The sequence below is a fragment of the Bos taurus genome, chromosome 10 (assembly GCF_002263795.3).
Source record: "Bos taurus isolate L1 Dominette 01449 registration number 42190680 breed Hereford chromosome 10, ARS-UCD2.0, whole genome shotgun sequence".
In the NCBI taxonomy this organism is placed as follows: domain Eukaryota; kingdom Metazoa; phylum Chordata; class Mammalia; order Artiodactyla; family Bovidae; genus Bos; species Bos taurus.
The window spans coordinates 11,496,843-11,523,147 of NC_037337.1; the positions used below are offsets into that span (position 1 = coordinate 11,496,843).

At 39.8% G+C, this 26,305-nt stretch overlaps 1 protein-coding gene across 2 annotated transcripts in view; it reads left to right on the forward strand.

Moving 5' to 3' along the window:
* The first annotated feature begins 1,689 nt into the window (after positions 1-1,689).
* ERO1A (endoplasmic reticulum oxidoreductase 1 alpha) overlaps positions 1,690-26,305 on the forward strand; it is a 53,219-nt gene continuing 28,603 nt past the window's right edge. The window contains 6 exon segments of one of the 2 annotated variants that reach the window (NM_001103348.1): positions 1,690-2,033; positions 11,466-11,585; positions 12,390-12,473; positions 19,533-19,571; positions 24,975-25,051; positions 25,143-25,216. In NM_001103348.1, the coding sequence (NP_001096818.1) occupies positions 1,920-2,033; positions 11,466-11,585; positions 12,390-12,473; positions 19,533-19,571; positions 24,975-25,051; positions 25,143-25,216 (508 nt within the window). In that variant the 5' untranslated portion in view covers positions 1,690-1,919. 2 annotated transcript variants of the gene reach the window in all.

Sequence of the window (26,305 nt, forward strand, 5' to 3'; positions counted from 1 at the left end):
AATCCCTGTTTAGGGAGTTAAAAGAGATCACAATTCAGTAATAGAGACATAAAGTAAAACTGTCATAAAAGATGACATGCTAAAGTCCATGGGGTGTCCATCCACGTGCAGGGACTGGTTTTCATACATCTCTGTATCTCTGATGTCAGGCTCATTCTGGCAGAGTGTAAGTTTATTGAATTGAAATTAATTTAGACATTGGAACCAGGTGAAAAGGAAACCAAGAAGACCCATAATAAGGGATCTAATGAGTTAGGTCTGTCCCTAGAGGGATATGAGAACCCATACACAGTATAATGAAAAGACAACTTTCCAGGTAAAAAGAGAGTGATTGTATTAACATGCATGTTGTAGAAGAGAAGGAAATGGCACCCCACTCCAGTACTCTTGCCTGGAAAATCCCATGGACAGTGGAGCCTGGTAGGCTGCAGTCCATGGGGTCTCGAAGAGTTGGACACGACTGAGCGACTTCACTTTCACTTTTCACTTTCATGCATTGGAGAAGGAAATGGCAACCCGCTCCAGTGTTCTTGCCTGGAGAATCCCAGGGACGGGGGAGCCTGGTGGGCTGCCGTCTATGGGGTCGCACAGAGTCGGACACGACTGAAGCGACTTAGCAGCAGCATGTTATAAATACTAGGATCAGAGCTACTCTGGTCCACCAGGGTATCAGATGACTGGTGACTTTTTAATTACATGTTCACTGGCATCGATGGACAGAGCAGAGGGCATGAGTCTCACCTCTATCACACTAAGTGATTTTTAATAATGTATATAAATTTTATGCCTATTTTTCTCAGTTAGAAAAATAGGAGTATAAAACCTATTTTAGGTCTACCATACTCTAGAGTTAAGTCAATAAGTGATGACTTCTTAAGAAAAAACAAAAAATGGTTTACCAAAAAATAAACGGAAATATTTTAACTTTTAATGCAATGTGTAAGACATTGGAGAGCTTTCCAGTTTCACCTTGAAAAGTATATCCTTTAAGAAACAAACAAAAAAAGCTGACGGACCAGTCCCGGGGCTGATCTCAGAAGACCTGGCTGTCTCACGCCAGCTGCCAGGCCTAGGTCATATCCCTTCACCTCTCTGGGCCTGTTTCCTCCTATAAAATAGAGTGATCTCCCACCTCGGTCCACACTTGACTATGAAATGTGGCTAGTTTGTATAAAATACATGACAGATTTCAAAGTTAAAAATGTAAAATATATTATGAATCGTTGAATATTGAGTTTTTTTTGAAATATTTTGCATATATTGGTTTCAATAAATCTATTATTAAAATTAATTTCACCTGCTTCTTTTTGCTCTTTTGATGTGACTACTAGAAAATCAACATACGTAGCCCTGGTATTGATGATCACAAGTATCCTTTTCAGCTTTATGACTCAGCCAGGGCCACCTTGGACACGTAATTCACGGTTTGATTTCCTCGCATTGAGATACGGAAGGATTGGCCAGGAATGAGGAGGCTAGGGCGGGGCCCTGCCGGGAGACACAGACCCCTCCGGCTTTGGCTCGGGCTCGCGGAGCTGGGAGGATCCCGACTCCCGCGCGGAGCTGCTGGCGGCAGCCTGGTCAAAAGCCCGGGGCGTTCAGGGGACTCGGGGCGGGGGCGGGCGCGGCTCTCCGGGCTAGGCGGAGTCGGGAAGAGGGTTGGTGCGTCAGCCACACGCGCGGGGAGGAAGCGGGCCTCAGGTCCCGGGCGGCCCGCGCGGGCGCCCCGGCACGTCCGCAGGCTGCAGCGAGAGGTGGCGGCTTCTGAGAGGAAGGAGAGACGAGGGCGGGCCTGGGAGGCGGCCGGGAGGTGGGGCGCGGCCGGGGGCTGGCCCGCGCGGGCTTCATCTGCGGACGCACGGCCTGCTCGCGAGCGCTGGGGATTCCGAGGCGCGGCACGACAAGCGGCTGGAGCGGCTATGGGCCGCCGCTGGGGCTTCCTGATCGGCTTCTTGGTCGCCGTGGGGTTGCTGGGCTTGGGCCACGGCGAGCAGCAGCCCTCAGAGACGGCGGCGCAGAGGTGCTTCTGCCAGGTAAGGGGTATGCGCGGCGGGGCTGCAGGTCCCGGGACCCCTGGCTGCGCCTTGCGCTGCGCCCCGCGCGCCCGGGCAGGTGGGGCGCGGGAAGTGTGTCTTTATTTCTCCACCCTTCCGGGAGAAGCCCCTTGTGCTTTTGCTCCCTGGCCGGGGCTGGGTCCTCTGCAGCTCTCCTGGGTTGGTGTGAGCAGGTCCCCCACCCGAAGACCCTGAACCGATGTCAGGGCGCCCTCCCGCGCTTCTGATCAGGCTTGGGGCGAGAGGTATGGGTACACCGTTGTCTGTTTCTACCTAGTTGGTTTGTGCACACACTATTTATTATTTTCACAGAACACACACACACACACACACACACACAGTTTGTTATTTTCACAGAACCTGGGTCTTTTTAACTTCCAATTTGGCTTGGAACAGCGTGGGCTGTGCCTCTGCTGGGTCCCTTCTCCACCCTTTCTGGTCAGGACAGACTTTTGAAGGGGGCTGCCCTCAGATGGCTTCGTGTGGCTTTTCAGTGTCTTAAGCTCAACTGCCTGGTGTCTTTGGGGCCGCGGTTGCCCTGTGTCCTTTCCTTTTCCTGAGTGTAGTGGAACTCTTTAACCGCGGCATCCGTATTGCTGGTCCCAATTGGGAGACCGGTCCTCAGTGTACAAGTATGATTACAAGCTTATTATAATTATTTCCTTCGGTTAGTAAGACATGTGGATTCCTTGAGCAAAATATTTAAAGAAACGTACAGGTTTTTGGCATCCACGAGATGTGATATTTTAATGTCATTAAAAGTCACCTTTTGGTTGATTTCTGTTGATAAAAACGACATTTTATATAACATTGAGGGATGGGTATCCAAATTGTTCCTTTTAAGTAGATTTTACTGTTAACTTACTTAGTTCCGTTATGGTTATGGAACCTTCCGTAATGGAAGGGATGGGGGTGAGAAGAGGAGGAAGAGGATGGTAACAAATAAACATGAAGAGAAAAATGGAGACAAACATATCGACATCTATGTATCGACCAAATCAGAAGGAGAGATAAAATTTTAAAAGTGGAGAAAGAAAAGGGAAGGTGCAAATGATCCATTCAGCAAACATTTATAAACACAACGTAAATTGATCTGAGAATTTGTAATACAGAAATACAGTGGCATAATTCTCACCCTGAAGAGCTCACAGTTTAGTAAATCATGTTCTTTGCGGCTTGAGGAGAGGCGGGGATCCTCAGTATTCTTTTTTTGTTTTAGTTAATAAATATTGCTGCTGCTGTTAAGTCGCTTCAGTCGTGTCCGACTCTGTGTGACCCCATAGACGGCAGCCCACCAGGCTCCGCCGTCCCTGGGATTCTCCAGGCAATACACTGGAGTGGGTTGCCATTTCCTTCTCCAATGCATGAAAGTGAAAAGGGAAAGTGAAGTCGCTCAGTCCTGTCCGACCTTTGCGACCCCATGGACTGCAGCCCACCAGGCTCCTCTGTCCATGCTGGAAACTAAAAAAGCAAATTTTCACCTAAGGTTTGGCAATAAAAGTTCAAATCTTCTCTGGTTCTATTAGCATTGGCCACAGAGTCCTTTTGATTCTTTTTTTGTTGCTAGTTGTAGCCCTATCTTCCTTCCTGTTGCCTGTCCTTACCACTTCTGCCTTGAGTTACCACACCATCACTCCTCACCACTGCTGCGTGGGCGCCTGGCTTGTTGTACATGAGGGTTCTGATTTGACCCAGGGCAGCATGTATTTAGGGCTTCTGTGGTAGGTCAGGGGTGAAAGAATCCTCCTGCAATGCAGGAGACACAGGTGATCCCTGGGTTGAAGATCCCCTGGAGGAGGGCATGGCCACCCACTCTAGTATTCTTGCCTGGAGAATCCTGTGGATGAAGGAGCCTGGCGGGCTACAATCATAGGGTTGCAGAGAATCGGACACACTAAAGCAACTTAGCAGCAGCATGTAGTTATTGGACCTCAGAAAGCCAATGAAGTATGTGCAAAGCTCTACAAATAATTGGACTGAATTCAGCAGGCATTTATTGAGGCCTAATGTGAACAGACTTTGAGAGATCAAAAGTTAATTAGAAAATTACAATTTAGTATCAATTCTTGCCACTCCAGAATACAGAGACTGATACATAATTCAGTTCATCAGTAGTCTTCATGTGTCGAGTCTTGCCCCATATTGCAGCACGCAGCTCCTGTCCATCGCACTCCGAGTCTTCAGACTCACGTCCATCGAGTCGTGAATCAGCCATTCATCCTCTGTGTCCCTCTCCTCTGCCCGTCATCAGGGTCTTTCCAATCAGCTCTCCATAGGGCATAATGTGTTACAAATTTGAATGCTACACCTGAGTATACTCCAGGCCCCTGTCCATCGCAACTCCGAGTCACTCGACTCACGTCATCGAGTCGGTGATGCCATCCAGCCATCTCATCCTCTGTCGTCCCCTTCTCCTCCTGCCCCCAGTCCCTCCCAGCATCAGGGTCTTTTCCAATGAGTCAGCTCTTCGCATGAGGTGCATAATTGGTGCTTAGCAAATATGTGAATGCTACACTAGCTGAAGTATATTCTTAATTAAAAATGGGCTGATAGCTCCCAATGCATTTCCCCCCCCGCCAGTGAATCTTTAAACTTAGTTATTGCATATGCCTGTTAGTTGATATCACATCCTAGTAAAACCATTTTCACTGTATGTTATAAGTTCTTTTGAGAATAGTGCTTCAGTTTAGTTGCCCACAATTAGTGACCAGTTTTCTGGAAGTTATGAGTCTCCCTTGTACATTCCTCATCCCCCTCGTAACTGCCACTCATATCATTATGTTAAAAAATGTTAAAAAAATTTTTTCTTATACAGAAAATTGGCTTTTTTTTAAACCTTTTGTATACAAGTCAGTGAAGTCTAACACATGAACAGTTTCGTGTAAAAATCCTGTAAATAAGGACTCACCCTTCCTTTAAATTAAAATAGTATTGTAGCAGGTATGGGCTTGAAGTAAGTGAAGATTTTTCAGAGTTTATTTCTTTTCGACAATTATTTTCTCATTATGCACCATTAGAGAGAATGAATATAACTGAACATTAGTCCCAATTCATAGAATCCCAGGATGCATTTTAAAGAAATCATCTCAAGAAGAGATATTGAAGCCAGGTATGGAGGCAGTATGGACACCTTTTTCAGGGAAATTAATTAGAAATGTGTTTGTAAACTTTTATGCTCAGAATGTTTTGTCACTCAGTATAGTTAGTGCTAATAAACACTCAGGTCCACTTCTTTGAATTCAGTAAATCTCCATCAGCCTAATGAAAGGGGAATAGTTTGGATAATCCAAAATGGCTACGTCAGAAGTGGATTATTTCTTGCTTGGGACGCACTGTGGATAGACTCTATGTATATGTATTTTACCTGTCTGGGTGTCTTGTTCAGGTCAATTTTAAAAAAGTTTGTCTTAGTCAGAGTGGCAGGACAATGGAAAAGACACTTAAAAATATGTTGGGTGGTGGGTGGAAATAAGCCCAGGATTAAAAGTTAATCAGAGGGATCTTTGAAACAGGTTATATTGGAGAGATGTCATTGGCTCCGAATGCCACCTGCATTCCAGCATTTTCTGAACAAAGCATGTGGCAAAGTGTGTTTCATGTTGGTCGCTATGCTTTGGGTCATTTAACAATGATTCTAGTTATAGCAAGACCAAGACTTTAAAGCAGAAATTGCTCTTAGTGTTTTATGTCCTTAGAAAATTGCCTACTACCCAGGATAGAGTCTTTTTGGTGCGTCTACGCTTTCTTTTGACAGAGTTGTTCCAGTCTGCTCTGTCAACGAATGAATGTGTGTGTGTTTGTGTGTATGTTTTAATGGTCACAAAACTCAGTAACATTAAGTGCAACTAAAGTTCTTTGCCAAGTAAAGCACATTTTGAGCACTTTAAAAGCTGTTTCATTCAAGTATGAGGAGTATACTCTTACAGTGCTTTGCAAAAAAAATAATAGTCTATGGTAGGACTGGAAGTTTTTAGGACACAAGAAAACTCTTTAGGAAAAAAAACTATTTTGATAGTGTTTTTTATTTTGTCTTTTGTTGCAAAGTAAAGGATACCTGTATCCAAAAACTTGAGAACAAGCAGACCAGTGTTATTTTCGTTTCCCTTGCCTTTTATATTTTGGAATTTGGTTCAAACCGATCAGAGTCAATGGAGAAAGTAGTGGAGTTAACTTTTGATTGTCGGTTCTGTGGGCTACAGATGTAAAATTTTTGGAGAATTTTAACTGCAAACTTGGCTTTTTTTTTTTTTTTTAAATCTTGTTCATTAAAAAAACAATGTTGTAGGGTGCTTTAGGGGAATAGTTAAGATCCCTATCACTGGAAACACTTAAGCAGTGGTAGAGCAATAAACTGTGGAAAATTCTGAAAGAGATGGGAATACCAGACCACCTGACCTGCCTCTTGAGAAATCTGTATGCAGGTCAGGAAGCAACAGTTAGAACTGGACATAGAACAGACTGGTTCCAAATAGGAAAAGGAGTACGTCAAGGCTGTATCTTGTCACCCTGCTTATTTAACTTATATGCAGAGTACATCATGAGAAACGCTGGGCTGGAGGAAACACAAGCTGGAATCAAGATTGCTGGGAGAAATATCAATAACCTCAGATATGCAGATGACACCACCCTTATGGCAGAAAGTGAAGAGGAACTCAAAAGCCTCTTGATGAAAGTGAAAGTGGAGAGTGAAAAAGTTGGCTTAAAGTTCAACATTCAGAAAACGAAGATCATGGCATCCGGTCCCATCACTTCATGGGAAATAGATGGGGAAACAGTGGAAACAGTGTCAGACTTTATTTGTTTGGGCTCCAAAATCACTGCAGATGGTGACTGCAGCCATGAAATTAAAAGACGCTTACTCCTTGGAAGAAAAGTTATGACCAACCTAGATAGCGTATTCAAAAGCAGAGACATTACTTTGCCAACAAAGGTTCGTCTAGTCAAGGCTATGGTTTTTCCAGTGGTCATGTATGGATGTGAGAGTTGGACTGTAAAGAAGGCTGAGTGCTGAAGAATTGATGCTTTTGAACTGTGGTGTTGGAGAAGACGCTTGAGAGTCCCTTGGACTGCAAGGAGATCCAACCAGTCTGATTCTGAAGGAGATCAGCCCTGGGATTTCTTTGGAAGGAATGATGCTAAAGCTGAAACTCCAGTACTTTGGCCACCTCATGCGAAGAGTTGACTCATTGGAAAGGGCTCTGATGCTGGGAGGGACTGGGGGCAGGAGGAAAAGGGGACGACAGAGGATGAGATGGCTGGATGGCATCACTGACTTGATGGACGTGAGTCTGAGTGAACTCCAGGAGTTGGTGATGGACAGGGAGGCCTGGCATGCTGCGATTCACAGGGTCGAAAAGCGTCGGACACGACTGAGTGACTGAACTGAACTGAGGGTAATAATAATGATCAGCATTTACTGGGCTTTACTCTAGGTCATTTTATCCTGATATGAACTCTTTGAGATGAGAGCTACTATTCTGTTGGGTTCGCCAAAAAGTTCATTCAGGTTTTTCCATAGTTTCTTATGGAAAAATTCCAACAAACTTTTTGACTGCCTCAGTATTTTTGTACTCAGATAGGAAATTGAAAGTGTTAGTCACTCAGTTGTGTCCGACTCTTTGCTACCCCATGGACTGTAGTTCGCCAGGCTCCTCTGTCCATGGGATTGTCCTGGCAAGAAAATTGGAATGGGTTGCCATTTCCTCCTTCAGCGGATCTTCCTGACCCGGGAATCAAACCCTGGTCTCCTGAGTATCCTGCATTGCAGGTGAACTCTTTACTGCTGAGCCATTAGGTTGAAAAGCATGGGGAATGTCAACAACTAAGAAGTATCAGGGATGAGACTCAACCCTAGAAGGCCTAACTCCAGAGCCTGCCTGCTAACCCTGTTGTTACACACTGCCTCCCCTCGAGGGTGGGAGAAGGGGATTGCTGGGTTGCTTGGAAGAAAGCAATGTAAGGCCTTCAAAGGCTTCCCTACTCTTAAAAGACCAGGATTGAATAGTGTTAGGCCTACTTCGGTCCATATAGCTACCACCCCTCAGCAAGGGCCTTTCCATTGCTTCCTATTCATTTGGCCTCCTGCCCCGCCAAGGCTGATTATTACCTGAAGCCCAGAGCAGCAAGCTGCACATTTTGGCATTCATTAGTCACTTGTGTGTGTTGTGGGAGCAGATAGGGGAGTGCATTTTTTTAAAAATTCAAATTCTTATGGTAGGGCCACAGTTCTGTTTCACTTTGGGAGATATGATAGTGGTTACTTATGCCCCCATAGCACATTCTGAAGGACAGCACCAAGCCATCCTTCTTATATATCAGCACCCATCTTTTGGTCTTAGTTTAGGTAATAGGACTCTGCTTCATTTTCAAGGTTCTGCTCTGGGTCCATTAACTGGAATTCTACCTTAGACTTTTCCTGAGACTGTTCTGGTAACATACATGGTTCTTTAATTTCTAGAACTGGGTCTGGTATCATACCTCCTAGACTTCCTTCCAGGGATCAGGTTCTGCTGCCTGTTGGCAAGCTTCTCCGAACAGTCAGATGGTTTGGATTTCCAAGTATCTTCCTGCCTCTCCTTTGCTGGACTCTTCCATCCAGTGAAGCTCCTGTCACCCCTGTTCCACCTCCTTAGCTGCCCTTCGAGCTGAATTGTAGTTGATAATACCTCCCACTTAATATCTAAGGTAAGGGGCAGAAGATTTCTAAATCGACCATTGTCCTGCTTTCTCTTCTCAGTGGCCTCTAGGTTATAATCCACCTCTGCTTTGGAGGTATCATGTATTTCTTTCTGGTTTGGAGCTTCTTATCACTTTCTTTGTAATTAGGATGTGATCAGCAGAATATTGGACCCAGAGATTTGTTTCTTTGCTGCTTGCTTTCATTCTCCCGTGAGTGCCTTCTGTCCTTTGACCTGGCATGGCCTGGGGCACTCACCTCCAGTATAGGTGACATGAAAGTGCCTACTTACAATTAGGCAGCGCGGTGCTGGGCTCCAGTGAATCAGAGTGACAGTGGACAGCTTTCATTCATTTATTCACCAATCCAAACCAAAAAAATCGTTGAGCATCTACTGTGTGCTTTCTAGAAGTACAGTGCTCAGTCCCAGGCATACAAAAATGAACAAACATGAATTTGCTCTCAGGGTTCTTAACTCTAGTGAGAGGGAGTGAAATATAGATACATTCAGTACAGTGAGGTCATTCTTGTGTAGGAGTATGTGGAGTGTGGTGGGAGCTCTTGGGAGAGACAGTTAACCCAGCTCGGGGTGAGTGGTACCTTAGGGGAGCTTCCCAAAAGAGAGGAAGATAGTTTTTTACCTTAAAAATGAATTCCTCAGGGGGAGAAATGGATTGCCTCAAACCCTTCTTCTTCAGTCTGTTTGTGTTTTTTCTTCTGTGATTTAATGTGACTCTCTGTCCCCTGTCCCTTTGGCCTTTGCAGCCTTTGGGCCTATTATTCTTTGTGTAATAATTTGTATCCAAGGGGAGAAACAGTAGCTTATTTTATGTTCTTAGAAGTTTTGCCTTGAAAGCACAAAAAGAAAGAGGCATGAAAAATCAAATCATCTATGTTAGAAGCACTTTGGGCTTCCTTCATGGTGGTAAAAAATCTGCCTGCAATGCAGGAGACCCAGGTTCAATCCCTGGGTCCGGAAGATCCTCTGGAGAAGGGAATGGCAACCCACTCCAGTATTCTTGCCTGGAGAATTCCATGGATAGAGGAGCCTGGCAGTCTACAGTCCATGGAGCTACAAAGAGTTGGACACGACTGAGCAACTTAGACACACACGCACAGAAGCACTTTTGTTTTGTTGGTACCCAGAATTAGGACTCTAAGATTATTGTAAGATTATTGTATACTGAGAAAATTTTTAGCAGGAAACAAGGACTCATTTGCATATGAAATGAAAATAGTTATTACAGTGAGAAAATATGCAGCTCAGATTTCTAGAAACTGAATTCTTTAGTCCAAAACAAATAAGACTAGGCAAATTGGATAAAAAACAAACAAACAAACAACTTATCTCTTGAATATTGCTCTCATCATTCCGAGTATTCTTATTTCTTAGGTGAAAATTTCCCTTACTGTTTTGTGATGTTTTAAAATTAAAAGATAGTGTAGGATTTTACATATTCCAAAAGGAGAACACCTAAATTCAGTATTTCAATGAATTATTCTTTATTTGCTTCCTTACCAATAGACTTTTAAGTTATTATTTTATTGGCAATACATCTCCCAGAAATATAATCCAAAGTAGTTTATAATGCAGATATTCAGGCCAAAGTCTAAGGATCTCTTTTCTGCAGCATGCTGTATATTAAAAAAAATTTTTAAGTTACTTAAAAAGCCATAATGTGTTTTTTACTTATTTAAGGCAATGCTTAATTAATTCTGTTAGACGTTTGCCTAATCCCAAATAAATATCTCAGAATTTTACCTTCACAATTGATAACATTGTCTGATTATAGTATGTTTTCCCACTGCATATGATTATAATATGATTTAATAATTTGATTTCTTAAATACAATTAGGACATTGGTTTTAAACATTTGAAGATCAGGATTGGCTTTGTGGGTTAATTTGCCATCTCAGTGTTGCTGATGATAAGTAATTTTTAGCATTATTTCAAATCTATAAAATTTATCAAGGCCAATATTTGAGGGTTGTTATATCCTTAAAACAAATTATTGTTTCACTTATAAATTCAGTATCACTTCTTACATTTACCAACCTTGTCTGTGACCTACACATCCTGTTGGAAACTAAAAGGAAAGACAGAGACAACTGAATTATAGGAATACTGGGTCTCAAAGAATTCAAGGGTGGTAATGCCTTCAGGAAAGATGGTAGAAGTGGGAGCAGGCAACCTCTAGGGAATTCAGCTAGCATATGTTCTCCATCTTCTACTTCTGCTTCTTCTGATTCTTCTGTAGAATCTCTCCTCTCTCTGCCAGCTAGCTGGCTTATGTGTTCCTCAGTTCACGTGATGGAACATGGTCTGAGTTTACTTCTTTAGTGACATGGGGAGACATCGCTCCTTCTTAGCCTCAATTCCAGGGTCCTGGAGTGGAGACAATGACTCGTTTTGGATTAGAAGCCCACCCCCGGTCAGTCTGGAGGGTGGGGTGGGGATACTGAGTGGCTGCAGGGAACCAACTCTTTGGGAATATGTGTATCATTTTGAGCTCAGTACACCCTCCCTACAAATGGTATCCACTGCATTCCTATAGGTATATAGTAAGAGCAATAGCATTACTCAATTATGGCCATCTCCCAGCTCAGAAAATTATATGGAGGCAAGAGGCTAGGGGCTGGTTGAGTAAAGGGCTCTTTTATCATAACCATGTGAGGAAAAAACTCTGTTGTGTCTATGATATTTTGATATAATACTCCATTTTCTTTGTAACAGGTTAGTGGTTACTTGGATGATTGTACCTGTGATGTTGAAACCATTGATAAATTTAATAACTACAGGCTTTTCCCAAGACTTCAAAAACTCCTGGAAAGTGACTACTTTAGATATTACAAGGTATTTAAAAATTTGTGGGGTGGTATAGGAATACTTAAAGCTTAAATGGATAATTACATTTTCTTAGGAATCACTGACCTTCAAAATTGTGTTCATTATTTAAAATTGAGCAAGGCTATATTAGGAAAACACAGTTCATAAGAATGAACCATATGGTTCTGAAATGACCCATTGAATACTTTTAATTTCAAAAACTGAGTTTTGAACTCTAGTGTTGGAATCTAGCTGGTTAAATTGAAGTCTGAACAGAAACTATTATATTGTTATCGAAGTCATGAGTTGTTCATAACATTCCAAAACATCAGATTTGCTCCAATTAATTTAAAAAAAGAAGTATTTTTAAGAAGCATGACTTTATTCTGACCAGTATTATTTTAACAAGTAACTTGTGACGTTTTATCTTGAGATATCTGTTGAAAGAGTATAGAAAACCTAATCATTGGACTATGCAGTACACTCTGTGTTCACAATTGTCTGTTAGCTATTACTTTCATTGAAAGTCTTCGAGTTGAAAAAAAAAAAAAGACTGTAAGTTGAGCAGTGATGACATGAACTACTTTGGCTCCCAGTTGCCATCTGTTCAGGAACTGTTTAGTAGCATATTTTGTCTTTATGACCAAGTCTACCAATTTGCTTAGACCAGCTACGTTTATACCATCACTGAAACTTGACAACTGGTAAATGGATGAAGTAGAATAATTGCAACTGATAACATGACCAGGTTATAGTATCATAATTCAACATCTGTCTGTTACAATCTTGAGATTCTTATTTTTATAACTTTTCTCTAATTTTATTTTGCAGGTAAACCTGAAAAGGCCATGTCCTTTCTGGAATGATATCAACCAGTGTGGAAGAAGGGATTGTGCCGTCAAGCCTTGTCACTCAGTAAGAACAGTCTATACATTTAAGAACTGTCACGTTTTTGGAATAATTGCAATTTTTGAAAGGGTCCAATATAACTAAAATAATATTTGAATCCTTAGGTTAAATATCAGTTCAGTTCAGTTCACTCAGTCGTGTCTGACTCTTTGCGACCCCATGAATCGCAGCACGCCAGGCCTCCCTGTCCATCACCAACTCCTGGAGTTCACTCAGACTCACGTCCATCGAGTCACTGATGCCATCCAGCCATCTCTTCCTCTGTCATCCCCTTCTCCTCCTGCCCCCAGTCCCTCCCAGCATCAGAGTCTTTTCCAATGAGTCAGCTCTTCGCATAAGGAGGCCAAAGTATTGGAGTTTCAGCTTTAGCATCAGTCCTCCAATGAACACCCAGGACTGATCTCCTTTAGAATGGACTGGTTGGATCTCCTTGCCGTCCAAGGGACTCTCAAGAGTCTTCTCCAACACCACAGTTCAAAACCATCAATTCTTCAGCTCTCAGCTTTCTTCACAGTCCAACTCTCACATCCATACATGACCACTGGAAAAACCATAGCCTTGACTAGACGGACCTTTGTTGGCAAAGTAATGTCTCTGCTTTTCAATATGCTGTCTAGGTTGGTCATAACTTTCCTTCCAAGAAGTAAGCATCTTTTAATTTCATGGCTGCAGTCACCATATAACGTTGTTTAAAATCAACATACTAAAACTCTAAACTTATGACTATAAAGCCTATTTTGAATTGTTCTGTCTTCACAATAGTAGAATTTAGATTTTATGGGTAATACAATCTCTTGATTTATTACTGAGAGTAGTAAAAGCTATTGCTCTTTGGTGTGATATTTTTATTTATTTTTTATTGGCTGTACTGGGCCTTGGTTGCTGTGCAGACTTTCTCTCGTTGCAGCAAGTGGAGGCTCCTTTCACTGCGGCACACAGTCCTCTCGTGGTGGTGGCTTCCCGTTGTGGAGCACAGGCTCTCGGCGCACTCGTTCCGTAGTTGCAGAACTCAGGCTCAGTAGTTGAGGCTCGTGGGCTCTATAACTCAGTAGTTGGAGTGCACAGGTTAGCTGCTCCATGGCCTGTGGGATCTTCCCAGACCAAGAATCGAACCCCTGTCTCCTGTGTTAGCAGGTAGATTCTTAACCAGTGGACCACCAGGGAAGTCCCTTTTGGTTTATTATTTGTTTTTCTTATGTCTTAACTAAAGTTATGTATGTAGTATTAAAAAAGTGAAATTTATTGAGGTACAAATGCAGTCTTTCCCCTTTTCTGAGGATGTATTCATTTTCCTCCTTGGCAGGGATTTGAACAAAACCACTGGCTTTGCTTAGGAGTTCTGAGAGCATTAAAATTTGAAATATTCTACTCTGAAAGCAGAGAATTTTATCCTTTTCAATGAAAGCATTTTTTTTCCTTTAAAAGTACATATTTTTATTTTACTTTCTTTTATTGAGATAAAATATATATAACATAAAATTTACCATTTTATTTTAGCCATTTCTAAGTGCACAGTTCATTGGCATTAAATACACTCACCCTGTTATACAGCCATCACCACCATCCATCTCGAGAACTTTTTCATCTTTCTAAACTGAAACTTCATGCTCATTAAACAATAAATTCCTATTCCTCCCTCCCTTCAGCCATGGGAAGTCACTATTTTACTTTCCTTCTCCATGGATTTGACTACTCTAGTTACTTCATATATAAGGGGAATCTTTATAATATTTGTTCTTTTGTGTCTGGCTTATCTCACTTAGCATATTTTCCAGGTTATCTATATTGGAGCATGAACTAGATTTTTATCTCTTTTAAAGACTGAATAATATTCCACTGTATGTGTGTACTACATTTGGTTTATTCATTCACCTGTTGATTGACTTCTGGGTTATTTTCACCTTCTGGCTCTTGTGAATAATACTGCTATGAACATGGATGTACAAATTATGTTTGAATCTCTACTTTCAGTTCTTTGGGGTATATACCTAGAAATAGAATTTCTGGATCATTTGGTAATTCTTAGTTCAATTATTTGAGCAACACCATGCTATCTTCTGAATTTGGCAATAAGGAGTTCATGATCTGAGCCACAGGCAGTTCTTGGTTTTGTTTTTGTTGACTGTATAGAACTTCTCCATCTTTGGCTGCAAAGAATATAATCAATCTGATTTTGATATTGACCCTCTGGTGATGTCCATGTTTAGAGTATTCTCTTGTGTTGTTGGAAGAGGGTGTTTGCTATGACCAGTGTGTTCTCTTAGCAAAACTGTTAGCCTTTGCCCTGCTTCATTTTGTACTCCAAGGCCAAATTTGCCTGTTACTCCAGGTATCTGTTGACTTCCTACTTTTGCATTTCAGTCCCCTAGAATAAAAAGGACATCTTTCTTGGGTGTTAGTTCTAGAAGGTCTTATAGGTCTTCATAGAACTGTCAACTTCAGCTTCTTCAGCATTACTGGTTGGGGCAGAGACTTGGATTACTGTGATATTGAATGATTTGCCTTGAAAACAAACAGAGATCATTCTGTCTCTTTTGAGATTGCATCCAAGTACTGCATTTCGGACTCTTGTTGACTGAGGGCTACTCCATTTCTTCTAAGGGATTCTTGCCCACAGTAGTAGATATAACAAAGGTCCGTCTAGTCAAAGCTATGGTTTTCCTGGTAGTTACATATGGATGTGAGAGTTGGACTGTAAAGAAAGCTGAGAGCTGAAGAATTGATGCTTTTGAACTGTGGTGTTGGATAAGACTCTTGAGAGTCCTTTGGAATGCAAGGAGATCCAACCAGTCAATCCTAAAGGAAATCAGTCCTGAATATTCATTAGAAGGACTGATGCTGAAGCTGAAACGCCAATACTTTGGCCACCTGATGCAAAGAACCGACTCATTGGAAAAGACCCTGATGCTGGGAAAGATTGAAGGCAGGAGGAGAAGGGATCGACAGAGGATGAGATGGTTGGATGGCATCACCTACATGTTGGACATGAGTTTGAGTGGGCTCTGGGAGTTGGTGATGGACAAGGAGGCCTGGTGTGCTTTAGTCTAGGGATCGCAAAGAGTTGGACACTACTAAGCGACTGGACTGAACTGATGCTGTCTTCTACACTGACTGTACCATTTTACTTTCTCACTTGCAGTGTACAAGGGTTCCAGTTTCTCCACATCTTTGCTAACACAGGGGTTTCCCTGATGGCTCAGACATTAAAGAGTCTGCCTGCAGTGCAGGAGACCCAGGTTCGATCCCTGGGTCGGGAAGATCTCCTGGAGAAGGAAATGGCAACCCACTCCAGTATTCTTGCCTGGAAAATGCCATGAATGGAAGAGCCTGGCAGGCTATAGTCCATGGGGTCGCAAAGAGTCAGACATGACTGAATGACTTCACTAAAATTGCTAACACTTGCTGTTTTCTGTGTTTTTTTGTTTGTTTGTTTTTTGGGGTTTTTTTTGATAATAGCCATCCTAATGGGTGTAAAGTGATAGTGTTGTTTGAGCAGCTTATTTGTATACATGTAAATATTGCTACATATACGTGTCTAGTATGAGGAATAAGGCAAGTGTAAAGTGTTATTTATGAGTATTTTATCATTAGCTGAACGAAAAGCAAGTTTTTAGTTATTTTAAACATGAGCATATCATTAAAATGATATCAATTTAAATATTTCATTTTATTTCACTAATTCTAGGTATTTATATTTAGTAATAGGAAAAGTATTTGAGGAAATTCACATTTACCAAGTACTTTTTTTATATGGCTTTTTAAAATGCTAAAACTATGGTGGATTCTTATTAAAGACATTTAATTGCACTTGCACATTAAATGGGCTATTAACATTAGTCAGAACAAGCAGTTTGGCAATTATTGCAAATTTGAATCTCATCTTGCAACAGCGTTACTTGTAATTATTTTAACACAGTGTAGAACTAGGGGTTGCCACCTTCAGAAGAAGATTGGAGAGGGCAGGACAGCCTGAGAGACACATCGTATAAAGGAATAGCTTATTGATTCCCAGGTTGACAGACTGACAGATGAAATCCATTTCACTGTAAATCCTAGAGAAAACAGCCAAGTGTAGCATTTAAGAAGCTAAACCTTAAGATGTTTATTATCTGACTTGAGCCCACAGAAATACTAAAATAAAATAATTCGGTGAAAGCTACCAATTTGTGCTGAGAGACTGAGAGAACCTACTTATTTCACCTTCTGTAGAACTGGAGTCAGTTGCCTTTCATGCCAATACCCTCCCCCCTCTTTTTTTTCTTGACCTGGGTTCTTGATGGAGAGAAGTCTTTTTTTTTTTTAAAGATATTTGGGCTTCCTTGGTGGGTGCAGTGGTAGAGTCTGCCTGCCAATGCAGGAGATGTAGGTTCTATCCCTGGCTTGGGAAGTTCCCCTTGAGAAGGAAATGGCAACCCACTCCAGTATTCTTGCCTGGGAAATCCCATGGACAGAGAAGCCTGGTGGGCTACAGTCCATGGAATAGCAAAGGAGTTGGATATGACTTAGCAACTAAACAACAACAACAACAGAAAATATTTATTCACTCCATAAATATTCTTATATTTTAGTGTAGCAGAGGAGTGCCATAATTAGACCGAAGACTCAGAAAGATTATTGGTAGTATTGTGGAGAGTAGGGAGCGAAAGATGAGATGGAGTGGAGACTGGTGAAGGACTAGCAATTAGCAATTGAATGTAATTTTATTCAATAATGAATATTTTTGAGAGTCTACTATGTACCTGGACCTGGGCAAGTAATATGAGCACTTGTCATGACGAAGTACTGGAAGAGAAACACTAAGTGATCATTTCAATACATCTAGGATAAGCCAATAATAGATATGCCGAAGGTGTACACACAAGGAGCAGAGGAAAGGGAGGGTAGAGGAGAGAGACACCAAGGAGCTCCACTCCAAATGACAACAAGGGAATGAGCCATTTTAATTCCTCTTAGGACAAGCCTTGTCTCAGTTCTAATAGTTCCTGAGTAGGGCAGTCTATCACAACTAAAGAGTGATTAGAAATAATTTCAAATACTTTGAAATACTTGCTTCAGCCTAAATAATCAGCTGTCCCATCTAGCATTTTATATTGTACATTACTGAAATCTTGACATCTCACTATTATATTCTTCATTGTGTATCTTAAAAAGACATTGCAGGAATTCCCTGGCTGTCCAATGGTTAGGACTCCATACTTTCACTGCTAAGGACCCGGGTTCAATCCTGGGTTGGGTAACTAACATCCCACAAGCCACATGGTGTGGCCAAAAGAAGAAAAAAAAAGGACACTGCATCATGAGTACAGTGCAATTATCACATGTGCAATACATGTACAAGGTGAAACACGGTTAACTCACTACTGCATAAGGTCTGCTGATGTTTTGTTAATACCTTTTTGAGCTAAATGAGGAACTAAGACCAGCTTCTTTTTGTCAACACTTTGATTTCTTTTTTCAGTTCATGTATATACTTGGTTCAGGTTATATGTTGGGACACAGTGGAGATAGAAAAATAATAAAAAATTGAAATTCTGTTCTTCATACGGGGCTTCAATGGAGAAGGCAATGGCAACCCATTCCAATATTCTTGCCTTAGAGAATTCCATGGACAGACCTTGGGGTTGCAAAGAGTTGGACACGACTGAGTGACTAATGCAGCACAACAATGGGGCTTTAAAATGCACATCTTTTGATTTGCACCCCTGATTCCAGAGAATATTTGAATGAGGCAGATTGTGTGCCCATGGAGGCTGGACTCTCTCTGAGAGTTATTTATTACCTTTACAGTTAATCAGAACAATGTTCTTTCACTTCCATTATTAATTGGCCAATGTGAAAAAGAAAAACAATATTCAGCGTTAGTCCAGGAGTAAGAAATGAACACTCTGGTGGATAAATCTTTTGGAGATTAATTAGAAAGATGTAGCCAGTAAAAATAGTACATATCCTTTGACCTAGCAATTCTACAAAGATTTTCACTTATAATTGGATAGATGTCCAAAGATGACCATAAAGCAGTACTGAATATTGTAAAAATGTCAGTTCTGCTGAAATCAACCTATAAATTTGACCTGGTTTATTATATAAAAAAATTAGAAACCATCTAAATATCTGGTCATAGAAAAAGACTATACATTGATCTAGTTCAAAGTCTAGATGAGTACTCAATAAAGTGTTCATCTCTGCGTGGGTCTTTCCCTTTGGAATCTATTTCAGGACAGCACTGAATATATTTAGCATTGGAATAGGACCCTGCAACTTACAGCACTCTCTCACATACGTCATTATCTCTACTAACAGCATCACTTTGAGAATAGGCAGATAGATCCTGTGTTATGCAGTGGTCAACACAGAACTAAAAACTAGTACCATTTTCCTCTGAAAAGAACTAGAGTTACTTAAAAAATGGTTGATTCCTAGACTGGAACAAGAAATATATAGGAGCCTGGAGTGTCGTTTCATAACAGAAACAAAAAGTGCTGTTAAAGATTACTGGGGTAGGGACTTCCCCATGGTCCGGTGGCTGAGATTTCTTGCTCCCAATGCAGGGGACCCGGGTTTGGTTCCCTGGTTGGGGAACCGGATCCTGCATGTGGCAACTAAGGTTCCTGCATGCTGAAACAAAGATCCAGCATGCCAGCAACTAACATCTGGCACAGCCAAATAAATAGAAATATTTTTTTAAGAAAAGATTACTGGGGAAACATATAAAAGACACCAGTGCAGCTGAAGACACAGGCCACATAGAAAAGACACAGGCCAGCACTTAGTCTCCTAGTGGTCAAATGTGGGACAGTTTGAGCATTAAGAAGAATAATGGCCAAGATTCTGTTTTTATATTTCCATGCTCTAATATGTGTAATCAATCCACAGCATGACTTATTGAATTTTTTGTTTATTTTTAAGAAATAATATAAAGACTGCCTAACTGTTCTCAGTTAAATATTAGCCTGTTAACTTCAGTCATTTGTTCTGTGAATTCTTCTTACAAATCATAGAACTATAAAATATTTTTTTCAGAAGATAGAATAACTGTCATCTAAAGCATTTTAAAATTTCTTTCAGGATGAAGTTCCTGATGGAATTAAGTCTGCAAGCTACAAGGTTTGTATATATACTTATTAATGTGTCTAGTATTGGGCAAAACTAAAAAACTCACTTCCCCTACCAACTAAAACCTCACTTCTCTGGTCCCCTGTACAGTGATACTCCTTGAAAGTTATGTGTACTCAGCGGCTCTAATTCTTTTTTCCTCCATTTTCTTTACCTTTTTTTTTTTTTTTTTTTAAATTAAAGCTTAAAAGAAAAAAGTAGGGGGGAACCCCAAATTGTGTACGCGTCACCCAGCTTAAGGCATTACCAGTATATACGGTCAATCTTGTTTCATCTATCCCTTCCACTCCATTCTCCCAATTATTTTAAAGCCAGTCTGAGATAAATCATTTTGTTTACAAATACTTTGTATGCATCTCTAAGACAGATGATACTTTAAAAACCCCACATAACCAAAGTCAGGGTTCTAGTCTCTCTTGTTTCGTAAATATCTTAATGTATGTGCATGCGAGCCCAGTCGCTTCAGTCCAACTCTGCGACCCTATGGGCTGTAGCCTGCTAGGCTCCCCTGTCCATTGGATTTTCTGGCGTGGTTTGCTGTGCCCTCTTCCAGGGGATCTTCCTGACCCAGGGATCAAACCTGCATATCCGCATCTCCTGCATTGCAGGCAGATTCTTAACCCACTGAGACACCTGGAAGCTCTTAATAGTCAATTTCAAATAGGATTCACACATATTCCACACATTTCACTTTGTATGTATCATACCTGTTATATGTCCTAAGCTCCTAAGGTGCTATTTGTGTTAGTGAAAAACCTGGGAAATTATAGATTAAGTTTATGAGAAATATGTATGAGAAGCAGAGGATGAGTAGTCCTGCATAGAGAGAGTAGTCCTATTTTATAGTGGCTTTATCCTTCATTGCATGGTGCAAATCAACCACTTATTACTATTTAGTACTTTTAAAATTTTACAGTGAATCCTTTTGACTGAAAGAACTAAAAGAGGAAAAAGAAAGTACATGTTTAATGAAAAATGAAGTACTGAATTTCCACTTCTCACAGCAGTTGATGACGATATATAACTCACACAAGTGTTATTGTTTACCATCCATAAGAACCATGGAAGTATCACTGATCATATGAAAATCAAAACACACAGATCTGCTGACAAAGCCTGAGCATCTACTTTGTAAGTTAGTGGTTGTTTTAAGAAGAGTGTGTCTAAGACAGCTTAACATGTGCAGCTGCAGACGATACATTTACATATCATTTTGGGATGTGTGATTTTCCATTTAGACTAAATAACTGTTAATTTTCTGATACTTTTATTATGAAAATTTTCATACATACAGCCAAGTTGAAGGAATTTTCATGTGAACACTGGATCATACTAATCATACTAATCACCTAGATTCTACTATTAACATTTTCATAAACTCACTTTACTACATATCTGTCTATCTGTTCATCCTTTTAGCCGTCCATTAAACCATTTTATTTTTTGGATGTATTTCAAACAAGTTGTAAGCATCAGTATACATTGCCCTCACTATATGTCATTAACTATATATATATATATAATTAGAAGTATATCATTGAGTAGAGTTTAATATTTGCTTACATGTACATTTAATAAAATTGATATACAATGAAGTGCACACATCTTAAATGTGCATTTATTAAATGCATACATCTTTGTAACTTAGGCTTCTGTTTCAATATAGAGCATTGCTGTTACCCCAGAAAGTTGTTTCCTACCCCATCCCAGTCAATCCATACGCCTTCCCCAGAGGCAATGGCTGTTCTGCACTTTTTCTGTGTTAGATTTAAACTAATTTTGATCATTTTTGATTCTGCATTTTTTTATTCATACACAAAGAATGAAGTCATAGCTATTAATGTGTTGGCTCTAGTGCAGAGCTTTGCGTGTAATTAAATGATGCCGTCATCAGCTGTTTCAAATAACCATTTTAATTCCAGAATTTAAAAAAAAAATTATTTATTTTTGGTTGTGCTGGGTCTTTGTTGCTTTGCATGGGCTTCTCTAGAGTGCGGGCTCAGCAGTTGTGGAATACAGGCTTTAGTTGCTCTGAGGCATTTGTGATCTTCCCAGATGAGAGATTCAACCTGTGTCCTCTGCATTGGCAGGTGGATTCTTATCCAATGCACCACCAGGGAAGTCCCAGAAATTGTTTGATTTTTTTCATTCAGTTGATGCTCAAAGTAAAATTTTCAGAAGTTCATTCTGTTGAAGAAAAGCATTTGTCACTGAATGTTAGTATAAATTCATTTAAAGTTCAAAGTTGAAGATGAAGTATTTGTTTTGTGGGGATGATACACATATTAAATTTTGATGAAACAGTGTCCTGCTTCCCTGGCGGTCCAGTGGCTAAGACTCCATGCTCCCAATGCAGGGGGCCTGGGTTCGATCCCTAGTCAGGCAACTAGATCCCACACCCTGCAACTAAGAGTTGCAAGCCACAACTAAACATCCCACACGTCACAACTAAGACCTGGCACAGCCAGATAATAAAATATTAAGGAAAAAGAAACGATGTCCTGGTAAATCAAGAAATGTCCTTACTAAATCAAGAAATCTTAACTAAATCAGAATTGTAATTGGTTGAGGTACATACATAATTGTATCCTGACATGCTGTGATATGTTATTACTTAAGATAGAAGTTACTACTTCTATCTATTTGACGATTACTATTGTCAAAATATATATATTTGTCAAAATATATAGGAGATGCTGAAGGACAGGGAAGCCTAGTGTGCTGCAGTACATGGGGTCACAGAGTTGGACATGACTGAGCAGCTGAAAAACAAAATAAGATTTTGTATTTATATATACACTAAGTAATGACTGAAGTTTTGGGGATGAAGCTTATACTGAATAAAATATTACTTCAGCGTGGTAGTGGACTTTCTTTGGTCTCCATCATCAATCCAATTTTATAAATGCTTGAGCCTTTGAAGAACTATTAATAGTCCAAGAATGCTTCATTGATATTGATCATTTTTAAATAAATGAGCCCTCTAAATGTTGGTTGCATTTTCAAAATCAGTAGAGAATCATTATTCAAAGTATCTATTGGTGGACTGCTTAAAGAAAAGAACAAAACAAATTTCAGCTTTTGAAGCTTTAGCAAGTTGTACTTATTATAACAAAGCTTGTAAACAAAGACCTGGATATTCATTGATATGAAAAGTAGGAAAGAACTTTACATATTAAGTGAAGAAAGCTTAAATGGTATACTAGATTAAATTCTGAAATTTTACAATTGTGTTTTGGAGACTCTCCCCTTGTGGGAAGAGTCTCCTCTTGATGAACTCTTGCTTTTAACTGGATACATTTATATTCTGAGCTATGAGGGAGGCCCAAATTCTGACCTGAAATGGATTTAAATTAAGAAAGCTTACAATTTCATTTCTACTTTGAAGATAATTTATTTGATGATTTTTATCTTATTTATTAAAGAGATGTACTTAGAGGCAAAGAATAGAACTGTGAAAATATGTGGGCTAAAATATTTTCATATATTTACCTGTAGAAGTAATATTTTTCTCAGTTAAAGTGGAAGTGGCTCAGTCATGTCCAACTCTTTGCAACCCCATGAACTGCAGCCTACCAGGCTCCTCTGTCCATGGGGATTTTCCAGGCAAGAATACTGGAGTGGGTTGCCATTTCCTTCTCCAGGGTATCTTCCCAACTTAAGGATGGAACCTGGGTCTCCTGCATTGCAGGCAGACTCCTCACCAGCTGAGCCAGGAGGGAAGTCTTCTCAATTAAAAACTGTATCTTCAGAGAAGAGTCAGTTGAAAGTAGGGATGATTTCAAATTAACCTTAAAATTAACTTTGAAGAAGATTGTGGGCAATTTTGTAAAACATTGAAAATAATAAGCATCTTAGAAAAATTATTTTTCTCCAGAAAAAATGCCACTGACATAGTTTTGAGACAGATGTGACTTACAAAGCTAACTAAGTTATTAAATAGGAGCTAGGAATAGTTATTTTCTTTAACTTACATTTTAATATTCAGGTAATCAATAATAAACAACTTTTGCTTAAATATAGATAGGTATATTAAAATACATAAGTGTATGTTATCTTTTGAACAAATTTTGTTTACTTTTTGCTAAGTACTTTTAACTTTTTTATTTTGAAATAATTTTTAACTTATTGAAAAGTTGCAAGATTAATATAAAGACATTTGTACATTTTTTATAAACATTCACTAATTTTTAATATTTTGCCTCAACTGTCTTAGCATGCTTAAATACATAAAGTTTTTTAAACCATTTAAGAGTTATACATCATATGCCTTTACCCGTTTATACTTAATTATGTATGTGTGAGCACATGCTCAATTGTGTCTGACTGCAACACCAAGGATTGCATCCCTCCAGACTCCTCTGTCCATGATATTGCCTGGGCAAGAATACTGGAGTGGGTTGCCATTTCCTTCTCCAGGGGATCTTCCCAACCCAGGGATCGAACCCATGTCTCCTGCATTGCAGGCAGATGCTTTACCACTGAGCCACCAGAGAAGTCCTAATTATGTATAAAAATAATTTTATTTTTGAAAGTAGTATTTGAGTTGAATTGTCTTTAGGTCAACCAGTGTGATGAAACAAATCATTTCAAACAGTTATGTCATTTCAGTTATTTCAGTGTTCACTTTTATCCTCAAAAGAGTCCTTGTCTGGACAGTCATTTGTACGATCATCCTTACAATAAGGACATAATAGGCACTCAGTTTATATTTGTTGAGTGATTGAATTTGTGGTCTCCTGCTTCCAGTGTCATCTTTTAGCTGTATGGTAGTGATGCCTGGTGTGTTGTGAAGTCTCATGATCCATATTACTTCCCTTGTACACAGCAAGCAGAATACATATCGTGACTTTGACTTTGCAAAGAAATACAGTTGTTAAACAATGTATTTTAAGCACCTAAAGATATTGGAGTACTTTTTATAAGACTTGGTAGCCTCCAGGGCATTTTTAGAATCATGGTATTTAGAGTTGAAATAGATCGTAGACGCACATGATCTAGCCCAACCACTTATTTTATGGAAAAGAAAACTGATGCTCACAATTAGGTCATTAGAAAAGTGGAACACTGCGCCATGACTCCTTGCCAACTGATTTCTTTAACCTCTAAGATTTTCTTAGTGGACATTTTGATAGTTGTTGGACTATAAATTATTCTTTATTTTGTAAACATAATAGTAAATTGTGTTCTCCAACAAAACAAAGAGCAAAGCCTTTTACTTATAGTTTAGCTTCAGGAGGAATGTGAGGCTTTTTTTTTTTTTTTTTTCTTGTAAAGTTTTGAAACCAAGGGGATGATGCTAGCTCTAAAAGAACCTCAAATTCCTTAGACAGTCTTCTTAAAAATTTTTTAAATACAATTAATTGAATTCTATTTCTTTCCCTTTTGTTTTAGTATTCTGAAGAAGCCAATAATCTCATTGAAGAATGTGAGCAAGCTGAACGACTTGGAGCTGTGGATGAATCTCTGAGGTTTGGTGTTTTATTTGCAGTAGTATTTTGTGCTTTTTCAGGTGAAATGTTAACTTAAGAAAAAGAATAACTCCATTTTCTTTGTTTAAAGTGAGGAAACACAGAAGGCTGTTCTTCAGTGGACCAAGCATGATGATTCCTCAGACAACTTCTGTGAAGTTGATGGTATAACATTTTTTATACTATGCATGTTAAGATTGTACCTAAGGAAAAATATTCTTTTGAAATAATTTAAAGAAAAAAATCCTCAGTTTCTAACAGTTTGGGAGTTCCTCAAAAAGCTAAACACAGAATTACCATGTGACTTAACGGTCAACTCCTTAGCATTTACCCCCAAAAGATTGAAAACAGTAAAGCAGATACTTGTACAACCTGTTCACAGCAGCCTTATTCGTAACAGCCAAAGTACCCATCAGCAGATGACTGTATAAACACAGTGTCGTGTACACGTACAGTGGAGTGCTGCTGCTGCTGCTGCTGCTAAGGCGCTTCAGTCGTGTCCGTCTCTGTGCGACCCCATAGACGGCAGCCCACCAGGCTCCCCTGTCCCTGGGATTCTCCAGGCAAGAGTACTGAAGTGGGGTGTCATTGCCTTCTCCGCAATGGAATGCTATTTAGCCATAAAAAGAAAGGAAGTTCTGATACATGCTGCAATATGGATAACACTGAAAACATTAGGCTAAATGAAATAAGCAAGGTGCAAAAGGACAAGTGTCCTATGACCCCACTTACATGATATACCTAGAATAGGCAAACTGATACAGGCAGGAAGTGGTTTTAAGTTACCAGGAGTTAGCAGGAAGGAGAGTGGGAGTTATTGCTTAACGGTTTCAGTCTCTGTTTGAAATCATCGGAAAGTTTGGAAACAGTGATGATGGTTGCACAACACTGTGAATATAATTAATGCCACTGAATTGTAGTCTTAAACATGGTTAAAATGACAAATTTCATGTTGTGTATATTTTACCACAATAAAACAATTTAAAAAGATAACCCAGTTTCTGGAAAAAAAAAAAAATCACCTCCTGAGTTTGCAGTTCTGTGTACTTAGTAATATATATATTTAACTTTTGTAATATATTCAGGTACTTGTATAACCTGCTTTGTTATACTGACCTTGGATTGTTAAATATTTTCCTTAATGATGATTTGTGTTGTTTTTTGGAAAGAAAATAATGAACCATGAGTTATGTCTGTGACATTTAAATAAAACCAAGCCAGAGCTCTGGTATGATTAAAATCTGGAGTCCTAGA